Genomic DNA, 14,268 nt, shown 5'->3' on the forward strand with positions numbered 1-14,268 from the left:
GCAGTTCATGTCTTGAATCTTGGTTAGGTTAGTGCAAACATGTGCTCAGACCTTTTCATGACTCTGTATCCGCTGAAAGAACCTTGTCTGTGTTCTTATCAATGAGATATTCAATCAGAGAAACTGTCAAGGAGTCGCCAATGGCAATATATCAATCAATCCACAAATTTGGCATGTATGGAGGAGTCAAAAGAAAAAAACATGACAGAGACATGCATAGTGAAACATGGCATAGGACCATGCTAGCTCATCAGAGTTGTTTTGAATATGAATGGGGATAAATCCTGTAGAAAAATCTGTTATAAGAAGACTTGAGACTAAAGACAACAACCCCAAACATGTAATCCTCACAATTATACACTACTCTATCTTGACTGATCACATAAAATCCCAGTTAAACACATAAAAGTTTGTCATTGTAACATAAGACTTTTCCAAGGAACTGTAAACTGTAATAAAGGTTTTATTTTAGTAAGTCTAGTTTGGAGAACTGTGGTTCACTGGGTAAAATGGACATTTGTGTCCAAAAGTTTTAGAATGAATTCCAGCTTCCACATGGGTGAAGTTCTTAAGCCAAATTCATTTTAAAATTGAGTGTGTATCCTAGAACACCTAAAGACTGCATGCATTGTTGTAAAAAGGTGAATATTTCCATTCCATGTAAGTGACTTAAAACATATCTAGAAAAAAGTTTCATGTGAGCTAATTACAATGTACAATGCTTGCTTTCTAAAGCCTAGAAGCCCTATTATTATTTTTAATAAGTGTGTTTAACTAATATCACCAATAGAGGGCAATACACTCTTGGAAGTTTTCTTTTCTTCTCCATGATCTCTTTGACACTCTAGGTGACATGAGCAACACTGGTACCTGTTCTGTGAGGGAATCGTCAGCTTGGAGGCTCTGCTGCCACTTCAGAAGTCATTGTCCAGATTTCTGGACAACTGCTTTAGTTCCCCTTGATCTCGACTGGATCGGCTGAAGCACAGCCTCCTGTTAAACTGAAACCTCATAAGGCTCACTGGTCGAGTCCAGACAACTCTGATTAGCTCAATTACAGCAGCATAACTGTTAGTGGTACCAGGTTAGTGGGGGGGGGGTTTTGTGGTCTTGTGCAAAAATACTCTAATAAATACTTGAATTTTTCATTTGTTGACCAAAAGTAGAGAGAATTCTCATAAATCACACAAAAACCTAGCAAGTGTTTGTTTGATTTACAAAGGTAAATATTGTTTAAGGTTCAGCAGGTTATTTTTTACTTTTACTTTTTGATGCAGATATGCTACATAAAAAACCTCCCAAACCTGGAATTGAATTCAAGATTTTGAAGGGTTACATTTTCCTAGAAAACTAGGGTTGCCATCTGCAGTCTGATTACACATTTAAAACTCTAAGAAATGTAGAAGCAGGGTGTTGAGAGGAGTTGAAGAATTGGACTAATACCTAATGCCAGCATTACAAATATTCCTGTTTTCGTTTTTTAAAGTTACAATCTATATTTAGCATGTCCTACTATCAATTAACAGGAGGGTAGTTTTATCATCCTGGAAAAGGATTCTCATTTGACCATCAGTCATCTGAGCCAGAGCATCAATAAGCTAAATGGAGCTTTTTAGAGTCATTTCTCAACATCATTAGCCACACGTCAATGGAGGAGATTGATCAGTGGGCAACTTTCCGTTGTATAACATATTTCAAATGGATTTGCCTGTCAAGATGTTCGGTAGGGTTGATGACTGCTCAGCGTGTGTGTTTGTGTGTGTGTGTAGTAATGTTTATTGGCAGATCTGCTGGATATTTATCAGAGCAGTGGAAATGTTGGAAATCCATCAGAGGAAGAGAACCGTTGGCAATTAACCGCTCATGAAAACAGCTCACTGGTTTTACCACATGGAAATTGGTGCAGTGAGTTTTGCTAAATGCAAAGCCGCAGCACTATTAAGTCTGAGTCAAAATTATCTGCTCATTACTTTCCTCTAGAAGCTGTGCTCCACAGGAAGAAAATTCATGGACAAATTATTACCATCAAACAGTCATGAGACTTACTTTCTTGGCCCTCTAGGAGGTAAAACCAGCAGCAAAAACAAAAGGATGGTCAGAGGCATTTAATTACTGGACACAGGTATTAGTAGTAGTTTAATAATTTTCCACCAAAATATCATTGGTATTATCTTAATGTACCCATGATTTTCTAGAAGTTATACGAACACTGACTTGATAAGTATGGTATGAAGAGAGACACTAAAAAATAGATTTATCATGTACTCTGCAATAAACAGATTACGTGATGCATCGTTTCTCTTCAGTAAATATATTTATAATATTTCTGTTGACATAAATTTCACACCAGATGTCGATAACACATAATTCGGAAATTTGACACAATCTAAAGAAATGAAATGGCACAGGCAATAAGTATCGAAAACACTTATAGAAATTTATCAATTATTTTCGGAAAACAGGGACTTTTTTTATATGTGTGAATTTAATGTCAGTAGAAATAAAAATATATTTACTAAGAGAATTGTTGATGCATTTCAAATCAGTAGTAACATTGAGTTTGAGGTTTTTTTATTGGAGTTGTTTGAAAGGAGAAGAAAACAGAAAATATCAAATAAATTAACCTTGCTTTTGTTGGCCTATCATTCAAACTTTTTTCTGAACAAATTGAAAGCGTTGCGTGTAATCTCTGAGTTTAATATTATATTACGCAGGTTGCATCCTCATGTGTCAATGTCAAGTGGCATTCTAATACTTCAATATACATTTTCAATGTTGTCCCTCTTAAACATTCAAATGTTGTCAGTAACTGTCCATGTGAGCATGACTGACAAAACTGAGCCTGACACATTGTACATGACTTAGAGAACCTAGCAATGAAAAAAAATCTGTCAGAAAACATGATCCAATCTTATTTGAAGAATCCGGTGTTTGTTGTCGTTGGGTGTTTGCTGCGCAGAGTTTGACGTGCTGCTAAACAACGATCCAGGAATGATCTATTCGAGCGATAGGGATAGGACAAGTTGCCACGGCAACGCTGGTTCTTGATCCCTCCGACCGGCTGGAGCTGGCAGAGAAAAAGAGCAAGCGGGAGACAGACTGAAGGAGATGGAAGGGGGAGGTGAAATGGCTTGCATGGCTGGAGTACTGCCAGGGGTTCTGACAGCAGCGCTGTAATGAACAGGAGGGATTGAGCCATTACACAGGAAATCCTTAGAGGAATAACAATTTTGAAGTCGGGTGACAGGAACCTGTCAGGAACTGACGAGACTGACAGCACACACACAGAGGTACACACACATATTTACAAAACGCTGACAATTTTATAGGAGAAAGTGAGAAAGAACATACAAAACAATCCTATGAACACTAATATGATACCATACATAAAGAACACTACAGTAGCCCAGCTGTTTACATTTCTTTAGCAAGAAAACACGTTAAAGCTCAGGGTCATTTTTTAGAATCATATCTATAAACTAATATTTTAATGTGATGTCTGTAGAAAAAATAGAAATTCAGCCAATGTTTTTCTAATATTTCATTGCAAAATTTTGGTGCGGCTGTGTGTGCTATGGCCCCAGTTTCCTGTTAGCTGCTGTAGCTCAGCTACCTCAAGATTCAGTGTGTTCAGAGATGATACTCAACAATATCATCTCAGTGTATCATCTCATCTTCAACCAGTCATAGGCTAAAAGAATTAATCGAATTAATCGTGATATATCAATTGTTGAAATAATTGTCAACTATTCTAACAGGTTAATCATTAACTGGAGTATGCCCACTCAAAAAAGGTATTTTTCTGAAATTTACTCTACAATATTTACATATTTATTTAAAATAGGAATTTACTAATTTGTTTATTTGTATTTATGTATTTTTGATTTTGTGTAAAATAAGCTCAAGAAAATGGAAAATCTACAAAATCTGCCCAGTTTTTATCTGATCAATTGATTAATCAATAGAATAATCGATTACTAAAATAATAATTAGCTCTTATCCATTAAACAGTTGTTTACTAAAAATATTGTCTTTTTTTTTTTTACATTGTTTTGCTTAAAAGTCCCAGTGGATCAGCAGTATCTTTGAATAATTCATTTTTTTCTAGTACTGACTGGGGAATCAACCAGCTCACATTGGCTTCATGAAAGTGAGACAATACTTTTACAATACTTTTAATAAAACCAAGTTTTTCACATAGTACAAGTTTAGCAAATTCCAAATAGTTTAAGAAAATCTATGAACATTTTAATATAGGTTTAATTAATTCACATTATGGTTATTTAATTCAAAAGTGGTCCTACTGCCAAAAACTGCTCTGTTTTGTATTTTCACAAATAGAATAAAGATGTCATGCATCTCAAACTGTTCATTAATGAATCTCTGTGAATGTTGCCATTTTCTGATTTCTGTCAGTAAAATTAATTTCTTTCATGTTACATCAATACTTTTATAATCCAGTGTAGATACTAAGCTCTCTCTTCCCAAAAATAAAAAGAAACGCAAAACCAGATCTAAAAATAGCTCCGTCTCTCTTTGCTCTGTCAACATCGATCAGTATTCCTCATACTTCCACTCTGGTTGTGTCTTCACATTGTGTGCATTGTACTGAGCAGCAACGTGATCTTTGTTTTGATCTCTACGAGAATCAGTCAGGAGTCTGACACTTCTGTACGTCCCCTCACTGTGTTTCATGTCTCATCCAAGCTTTGCTTGAGTTGGAAATATTTTTCAAACAACTATCTGTGATGAAAGTATAGCCCTGCTTCCAAATCGGTGATATTTTCATGAGTTTTAGTTCTATTAATACTCAGATAATTACACCAACTCACATTTGTTGCCATATGGTGACTCATGTGATTTTATTTTCCTTTTTGATCATGTGGCAAAAAACATCCAGCTGCCCTCATCCAATGGAAACCATTTCTGCTTCATTCACTTGCCTACTTTGAAAAAGTGTTTACAATCTTAAAAATTACTTTTAATTTAGCTTTTTTTTTTTTTTAATCAACTACAGTATATTACCAGAACATGGCACAGGTAGGTACATGCAAAAGCGGTTATAAAAATATTTACTAAGGAATGAATTAAAAAGCTAACCCACTATGTGAGCTAAAAGCAGCAACAGATTTGCAATAGACAGCTCTTTTCTGAGGTTGTTTTTAAATTTATTCATTGATGTGATATGTTTATTACATTTAGATGCTAAAAGAAGCACATTTCTAAAGGGAGAATCATTTCAGTACCTTTCACATTCTAAACAAGTTAGACTGTGTCCAAGTTGAGACGTGTGTGAGAGCAAATAGCAGCAACAGGCCTGCACTCCACAGATGACATTTCACAATTGACAATGGCTGTCCCTGGGGTTCCTCAGCAGGAGTCATTATAGGCCACACCAGTGCTAAAAGCAGAAACAGGACTGAGTGCTGTGCTCATTGGCTCGGTCGTAGGAAATGGCACAAGATGCTGATGTAAGGCCAGTGATTTCCACTGCAAAGCACAATCCGAGACAGAAAACATCAACGTTGAGTTTACAATGTCGCAAAGTTCACTTCTTACTACGGCGAGTTACCATGGTGACATGGTATGACAATCTAACCAGATAGAAGCAGTGTTAGGTGTTCTTCAAAGAATTCAGTGCAGACAAACATGACCTCCAAAACCAGTCAACATTACATTACAGAACATTATCATCATCACAGTCACTGATGATGATCATCCTGAGACATTTCAGCTGAAGGTAGTAATTATACAAGAAATTATATACTTGTTACACATTTTCTCTGTGTTTTATTTTTTATATTTTTGGAACTATTTCCTATACATAAATGCATCTCACCAGGGTGAACCAGACTATTTTTTATACAGATACAGTGATGAAGGTATTTGTGCAGGTACAGATTTCTTCTTCTTTTTTAACTAGCTGTGCCACCATGAGTGTTAACTGGCATCCACTATTTAAGATAATTGGCAGTGAGTCTTTTATGACACTTTAGAGGATTTTCAAACATGTACAGCCTCTTTCATGACAAAGCATCTCAAATGGATTTAAACCCAGCAAAGGTCATGTAATAATTTGGAACCATTCCAAGATAGACTTTTTCTTTGTTGGATAGCCCAATTGCTCTTGAGTTTAAGTCCACTAATTGATGGCAGAATCTTCCTCCTGGAGTTTTTGTTAGAGAGTAGAGTTTATGGTTTCATCAGTTATAGCATGTTATCTAGGTGCTGAAGCTGCAAAGCAGCTCTAAATCATCACACAACCACCATGTTGGATTGTCAGAATGCTAATTTTCTGAAAGAATAATGTGTTTCTATTCTTTTTGGCCTTATAACTCTCCAATGGTTTCTATATTCATCCAGTCTTTCTCTTAGTTATGTATTATGAACTCTGACTTTATTCGAAAAGTGAGGCCTGCAGAGCGTTATGTTATTCTGGTTCTTTTCCTGGATTCTTGGAGTCACCTTGGTAGGCCAAACACTCCTAGGAAGGTTCACCACAATTTCATTTTTACTCCATTTGTGGTAAAGGCTCTTACTGTGGTTCACTCGAGTCCCAGAGTCTTAGAAATGGCTCTGTAACTAACATTTCTATAAGAAGGGGCATTAAGTGTTGCTTTTTTTTTAACCTACTTCTTGTTGTAAATAGGTTTTATTTAAATGATTTCTTAATCCTTGTAGGTCTGCTAGTAATACTGAATGTGGATTGTGAAGCTGAACAGTTAATTCATGTAACTTCTAAAAAACAAGCCAAGATGTCTGCCTTGAGGCTCTACATCAAGACAATCTGGCCGTAGATCCGCAAGGTAATACTTTTTCAGAACTTCTATCCAACGGGCCGATGCTCAAGTCTGTTATTTCAAGGACAGCCCCACACAAAAGGATGTACACACACAACCATGAGTCAGAGGCGTTTCACTTTGGCACCTCAAGTGGACCAGCGAAGAGACAGGGACATGTACGGGGTCATACATCTCTGGGATGACACCTCTCTTTGGCGATGAGTTGGGCAGTCACAGGCGTTTAGCTGTGACGGCGACACTGACAGAAGGCAAAGCTGCAGTCAAACGAAGAGCTGCCGGCGGTATCTTGGAGTGGCACGTGGGTTATCATTGTCACACCAACTCTGCGTCCTTGGCGCACATTTTCCATGAATCACCAAGCTCAACTCCGCAGCTTCAAAAAGATAGCAAGACGGTAGATGAGAATATACGAGGCTGTTATCTTCGGAAGGGGCCAGCTTTGGAAAAAGTCTGGATACACTGGATCAGTGTCTTGTCAGTCTTCATCAGTTGTTCCTCCCTTTCTGTCAACTGCTGCGGCGCTTTACCCTGTCTGAATGAATTCGGCTTGGATCTTTGTGGGATCAAGGTCGAACACAAAAACAACAAGGAGCAGAAATGAACTCTGAGAATGGAGAAACGGATAGGGCCATTCCTCCAGTGTGGGTAGCCATTTGCCCTGGAGTGATCTGGGGATTATGGGCCAAGGCCTGGATGCCCAATCTAAATTGCTCCACGTACTGAACAGATTGAGCTAAAAACGAATGGGCCAACTGAGCTGATAGCCAGGCTTATAGGGGAGATATTCTCCTGTCCAATAGTTCCACCTCAGCAGTAGCAAGGGCCCTAAAGGCTGCTGAAATGAATAGACTACCTTAGAGAAAGCTGTTTTCCCACACACACACAGTTGTTTCTATTCCGCTTTAATTAACAGCTATATTTAGCTTCATCATTACAGCAACCAATGTCTCTACCAAGACACAGTCTTCATACCATTAGAATCACAAACTTCAATGTATTTTATTTAGCTTTCATGTGATAGACCAAGAAAAAGTAGGGCAATCATGGATTGTCAAATGGGTTTACAAATAAAAACCTGAACGATGTGGATTTAGGTCTTGAATTTGTCTAGGTTCCTATCACATAATTATGGATTGTTTTAAGGCAACACCTCACTCGTCTATGTAGTTATGTGGTAGGTTCAACCGTCTGTGTGGAGACCCCTGGAATATTATCACTGTGGCAGGATTCCTACTGGGGAATTATTTCAATAGAGTAAGGTTTAACCCGATTCATTTAAACACTCTCTAAGCATATTCTTTTCTCTGTGTAGTCTTGAATGAGTTGACGTTGAGTGGATTAGAATGGGGAGAGTTAATTTAATAACTGCTGCACAAGCTAAGCCTTTCTCATAGGCTGAGGAAAAAGGGGGAGGAGGGGAAGGAATCATAGTAATAGAGATCCTTTACAACTACCACGGGAAATAAATGCTGGTCTGTCGTTAGCCTATGTAATTAGCCATGTCAGATTTCTTACATTAACAAAATGAAGAAGTAAAAAGCCCTTGTCGGCCTAGATCTATAAATCTGTCGCTGCGTAAGGTGGACGCCACCTGGTGTGCATTTTCTGTAAACCCTGCCTGTCAAAGCCAATTTCAAAGGAATTGATGCCACCATCCATTGGGGGAAGTTATTGGTTTAGTGGTGAATTTTTGATATTGCTAAAAAATCCCAGGAGAAGACATTCTGTGTCTTATATTCCTGGAGGATGGATATCTGTTGTCAAAGGAGTCTCTAAGCACTTTTGCAGTGCCAAATCTGGACCTTGGCAACAGAGGAAAGCCAGCCTGTCACAATCTTCAGAGTTTGTTGTAATTTAACTAATGAACAGGACCCAATGCAAGAGTACCAACCAGTGTTTTCATTCTTTTTATTTTCAGCCGTACTCTTTCAATATGAGCACATTCTACAAACACCACCAAAGATGACATCTAACCCCTTTTAATCCAAGTCTTTGCTTGGGAAACGCGTCATTGTGCTACACTCAAGAAGCTCCAGTGAGTTAATTTTACCAGACTGGAAAGCCAGAGGGAGAGTGACTCCCAAGTTTGATGCTTCTGAACTTTGACACTAATTTTCAACACTGACCAATAGCAAACTGCTGTGACAGTGCTGACCTTTGAGAGAGGGGAAAACTGGAGAGTACATAACAAAGGGAGCAGTAGATTTACGACTCTGCCTTGCAAAAGTTTTCAAACCTGTAAGCTTGTTTACTCTGACTTCCCTAAATAAAATTTTGTGTAACAAAAACTGCCAATTGGTTGCATTAATTAGATTTACTTTAACTGGGCTGCTCTAAATTATTCCATTGTAGGTCTGGTTGTATGCTTAGAGTCATTGTCCTTCTGGTATGTTAATCTTTGGTCCTATCTTAAATTTGCTACTCAAAACAGATTCCTTCCAGTGTTGCCCTCCATTGAATACTTCAAGTTTGCTTGTGCTACTTACAGAATACGCCATGGACTTGCATCACCACCGTTGTGGGAATCCGTAAAGCCCCATGTTGAAAACGTTTAGATCCAACTAAAAAACTGTCTTAAATCAAGTCAACGATGTTCAAAAAAGGCTCTGCTTTTCTAAATGACAAGAAATGTAAGGTTTTTCCTTGTATATTTTTAAATGTGTGATTTTAATTTAACTTTTTAGGGTGGTTTTAACAACTGCTGAAGTAGCTAGCTCTGGCACATTTGCATTGTTTGTCCCTCAACAAATAATTGGATAAATAATTGCCTTTTCTTGTCAATTCTTCCCCATAGCATAATGCTACCTCCACCATTTTTACCAGTCAAAAGAATTTACTTTGGGGATTATACATAGTTTTCTGTTAGACAAAGAAAATTCACTTTTCCTCTTATCTGACCAAACCATCTTCCTTCATGTTTCCTCTTTGTAGAAATAGCTGCTAGCTGCTTAATTCAAAACTATATATTTAATCTAGTAACTCAAGTTGCATTAATGTATATAGAGACACGTCTTTGGAAATATTGCCAAACCCTCTTGTGTTATCTTATATCTCTGACTCTCCAAGGCATCATTTAATTTTTAATCAATTATTTGATTAAAAATTTTAATAGTCTCATATGCGTCAAATTTCATTTCCTTTTTTCACCATGTCTCATAAACCCGGCCAGCAAGGTACATTTTGATAAAGAGCACAAACAGATAAGTGATCCATGAGACAAATAGAAGGTAAATACGCTTGTGCCTATTTTTAGCCATCGGTTCTCATAAAACTCATAATGGTTCTGCAAAGAGACACCCAGAAAGTATGGGTTGTGTGTTTCCAGACTTGGGTAAGTGTAGAAAAATGAAAACCAAGCATGGGAAAGGTCTGATACTGAATATATGAAGTGGTTTATCCATCAGTGTTTTCATTTTGATTTGCTAATTGAATGAAGACTCTTTCAAAAATAAATAAACAAAAACAAAGGGGCCCCCCTCTGAAAATCCGGTGTTTATTTGTGGAACTTGCATGATCTGATTAGCTCTCATGGAGATTGAGGGCATCACCTGCTTGTCTTGATGGTGCCCAAGAAATAAAGTTTTGCAAGTAAAACTTCTAGAGAGTCGGATAATTGATTTGTTTTGCTGAGCCGTGTGCCGTGCTTGAATGCAGGCTGTGTACCTTCATAAAGGTTGTAGGACTGGGCCCCTAAGTAATAATGTGAATGCTTCCCCCAGGTTCCCAAAGCCTTTGTATTGCAAGTGATGAAATAATACAGACCAGAATGGAGGGCTGGGTAGACTCCATTAGATGGCTTTTAAACTGGGTTATTTTTTCATCTTGTAAAAGACAACATGCTGCCGCTCGTGTGTTTAACTATAAAAATCTGTATGATAAACTATACAGCATGGATGTAATGTGGTCTTACTGTATGTGACAAACCCAAACAATGTAGTGAATAATTGTGAAGTGGGAGTTAACTGATATGTGGAAAACGTAAATAAGTCAGGAAAACTTAAAAAAAAATATATCTTAACTAATCTTTTTAGTTTAACATAAAGGCTAAAAACAGTTACACCAATTTAATTGAAGTTGTAGCAATAGCTTTTATTAAGTGTTTTGAACTTGACGTTTAAAGTTGATGCAACGTTAACTGAGTCAAAGCAACAAGGAAACTAGACTGAATCAAGTTGAATGAGGAAATAGATTTTTTTGCAGTGCATTTACTCTGATAACCCTAAATAAAAACCAGCTTATGTGTTATTTAATCTCTGTTTAAATCCAGCTGTTCCATGAAGATCTCAAGTTTGTTCGAAAAAATTCACAGCAGACACTTTTCAGGGAGAAGGATGATGTTCAGTCCATCTTTCAAACCTTGATTTTAATTCATAAAAATGTTAGAAACCATCCATCATTGTCCTTCCACTTCACAACTATGCACTCCCTTATGTTGGGTATATAAAACCCCATGTGTGATTGTTGTTTTCAACAATATCTCAGCCAGTAATTAGTATATTTCTGCATTTGAATTAAGTTCAAAAAATATGTCTCCATTCAGTGACCAGGTCAGGAGCTAAATTACAATTAATTTCCACTGTCACTCCCTCTAATGTGAATATGACTCGAGGGCAGGGCTACCCTTTACTGTTCTACTGCTGAGTGGGTAAGGGCTGCTTACTTTGCAGGGTGGAGGGAAATAAATCATTTACAATTAGGATTTAACTTTTTTTTTTTTTTAAACTATACGAGTCAGCACTACAACATAAATCAACAATGCAAATTAAATACTTCAAAGCAGCTGTTCGCATTGTTCCATATGGCAGCAGAGTTGCTCTTCTAGAAGGTGGGTAAACATGACAAGAAGTCAAGTCTGTAACTCGGAATACACGGTAGATGTAGATGAAACAAAGAGCTCGCAAAACCAGCAAATGCCACTGACCTTCCACCACGTCTGTGTTGTGAGCCATTATCCCCCCGAGGACCAGATGGAGGGGAGCAAATGGAAGCGCAGGACAGATGTTTCACAAGACCCCGGCTGAGTTCTTTTGCCCGCACGCGTCTGAGAGCACACATGTGACTGGGAAGGAAATAAATTGAATGGCGGAGTAAAGCGGAGCGAGTGAAGAAAATTAACTCAAAGGATGTGAGAGAGTGTATTAAAACCCTTCCGGTCTGAGCCTCTGCCACTCCACTTCCTCTGTATGTGTGCAAAGCGAGGATTCAAAGCCCCCCTCAGCCTGCTAGTGTATGGAGAAGATTAAAGTTTGATTTAGTTTGTGTTTTACTGTACGGTTCCACCTTTTCAGATAGCTAATCTGGAGACGTAAGGGTGTATATTAAAAAAAATGCCAAAGATGTTAGCAATGAGTTTATTAAAAGGAATGTCATCAATTTGGATAAAAAATCATAAATACAAAAACACTTCAAGTCAAACTGTACACTCCTCACTTAGCAAGTTAAGTCCTAAAGTTTGTGTGTTTGGAAGGGTTGCCAGGTGAAATCCTTTTCTCTCAAATACCATGGTAACACACCTGGGCACCTTGCACTTAGTGACTCAGATGCTTGATGGGAAGATGGATATAAGCCGATCCTGAAAGAAAACCTTTTGGAGAATGCAAAAGCAATAAGACTGGTATGGACATATAGTCAGAACTGCAAAGGAATGGTGAGGATCATGGCAAATTTGAGTTAAAATGATCCAGTCAAAGTCCAGTCCTAATTCCAAATGAGCATTTTCAGCTAAAATCTGTGCTTAAGATATTCTGCTCTCTATGCAGAGCCAACGGAGCCCCCCACTACATCTCCCCACCCCACCACCCCCCAAAAGCCTACCAGCTGCAAGTTCAGCTAAAAGTTATTCTGGGTCTTGAATTTGCAGGGGACTTTGAATACAAAGATTTATTTAGAAATAGAAAATAACCATTTTCCTTCCAGTTCACAAATATGCACTGCTTGTGTTGGTGTATCATGAAAAATCACAATAAAATAGATTTACATGTGTGGTTCTGACATAAAACATAGAAAAGTTCAAGGTTTCTGAATACTTTTGCAAACCTCTGTAAATGATTCCACAACAAGCGCTACCAATGCAATGAGGAAAGTATTTTGAATAGTTTTATTTGAATTGTTGCTGAAGCACTTTCTCATAAATATATAGAGAAAAAGAAACAGGCAAGGCTGTTTCAACATGGATACCAGAGGGGGAAAGTGAAACGCCCAGGCAGCACCATGGCCAGCGCCTCCGCGGCAGCTACGTTTAGTGGAAACCTCCATAACGCAGTCAGGATACTACGGAGAAATCATGAGTCGCCATTTTTTTTTTTTCCACACAAGAGCGCCTAATTTTAATGACATACACCTGAGTGACGCCGCTCCCCACCCTCTTCGACTGTTTGGCACGTGCTGTGCTCGTGACAGGTGCGCGAATCAAAAGTTGTGGCGTTATTTTTAACCTCTCAGGTGTAAACCAATATAATTAGCAAGCAGTTTGTGTTTTTATTTTTACCTCGTCACAGTCCAGTATTTGTAAAGATTAATATAAATTATATAAATTAAATAAGGTAACTTGACTGAAACGTCACAGCGCTGCCATAGTTAGTTTGCCTCTGCCTCTTTGTTCGCGCATCCCTTTTCTTCCTCGCAGTGTCAGTGCCATGCGTCAAGCCATTGGACTAATAGACCATCAGTCTTCCCATCACGACAGCACCCCCTCTCCACCCTCCAAGCGCCACGCGCACACACGCACAAGCTTTTCTCACGCGCCGCCACAAACGCTCGCAGCTCTGGCGAAGGAGCAGCGGTGAGATGTTGGTTCCGCCGCGACCCGCCGGCTCTTCCTTCCTTTCGGGCTTCTCCTCTGAGCGGAGCGCAGGGAGGGAAGCCTCTGCTATGCGCTCAGCCGGGGAGCTGAAATAAAAGAAGGGGGATTCGGTCGGGGCTGGATATCTGTTTATTTTTCCCCTTGTGAGGATGACAGAGTGCTGACAAAGAAAACCGGGGGAGCCCTGCTGGCTTCGGTTTACACCCGCGAACTTAAAAGGCACGCGCTTAAAGCTCAGCCAAAGATTTTTCTTCATAAACATTTATTTTTGGGGGAGGGGGAAAGGGAACCATGCCTGTTCGGAGAGGTCATGTCGCGCCACAAAACACATTTCTAGGAGTGATTATTCGGAAATTCGAAGGACAAAGTGAGTACCTGTCCAATGTGGAGAGCTATGATGCTACCTTTTGTTTGTGAGAGCAATTCCTAACAGGAAAACGTTCAGAAGCCTAATTAAAATGTTTTATGCCAATTTCCCTTTTATTCTGTATGTTTTTGCTAAAATATAAAGATGTGTATAAAGCCTCCATCTTATTGCAGCATTATCTCTGAAACATATTGGAAAAAAATCTAACCTTTTAATTGGAGCACATTAGTTCAGAGGGCTGGGAGGGAAACCCCACGTTAAGCAAATGTTTTTTGCTCTGTAACATTAATCCTTTT

General features: G+C 38.5%; 1 protein-coding gene and 1 long non-coding RNA gene across 2 annotated transcripts in view; both read left to right on the forward strand.

Annotated features, from left to right (window-relative positions):
* LOC148160763 (uncharacterized) overlaps positions 1–9,091 on the forward strand; it is a 46,488-nt gene extending 37,397 nt beyond the window's left edge. The window contains exon 4 of the long non-coding RNA XR_015762395.1: positions 8,722–9,091. This is a non-coding gene — a long non-coding RNA (uncharacterized LOC148160763). The remainder of the gene's footprint in view (positions 1–8,721) is intronic.
* A 4,008-nt stretch (positions 9,092–13,099) lies between these two features.
* Positions 13,100–14,268, forward strand: part of LOC106917580 (voltage-gated inwardly rectifying potassium channel KCNH7-like) — a 60,179-nt gene continuing 59,010 nt past the window's right edge. Inside the window, exon 1 of the mRNA XM_088014517.1 lies at positions 13,100–13,972. Within this exon, the coding sequence (XP_087870643.1) occupies positions 13,897–13,972 (76 nt within the window). The 5' untranslated portion in view covers positions 13,100–13,896. The remainder of the gene's footprint in view (positions 13,973–14,268) is intronic.

Source organism: Poecilia mexicana, unplaced genomic scaffold, assembly GCF_051168715.1.
Source record: "Poecilia mexicana isolate PSO_F unplaced genomic scaffold, ASM5116871v1 scaffold_2, whole genome shotgun sequence".
NCBI classification, from domain to species: Eukaryota; Metazoa; Chordata; class Actinopteri; order Cyprinodontiformes; family Poeciliidae; genus Poecilia; species Poecilia mexicana.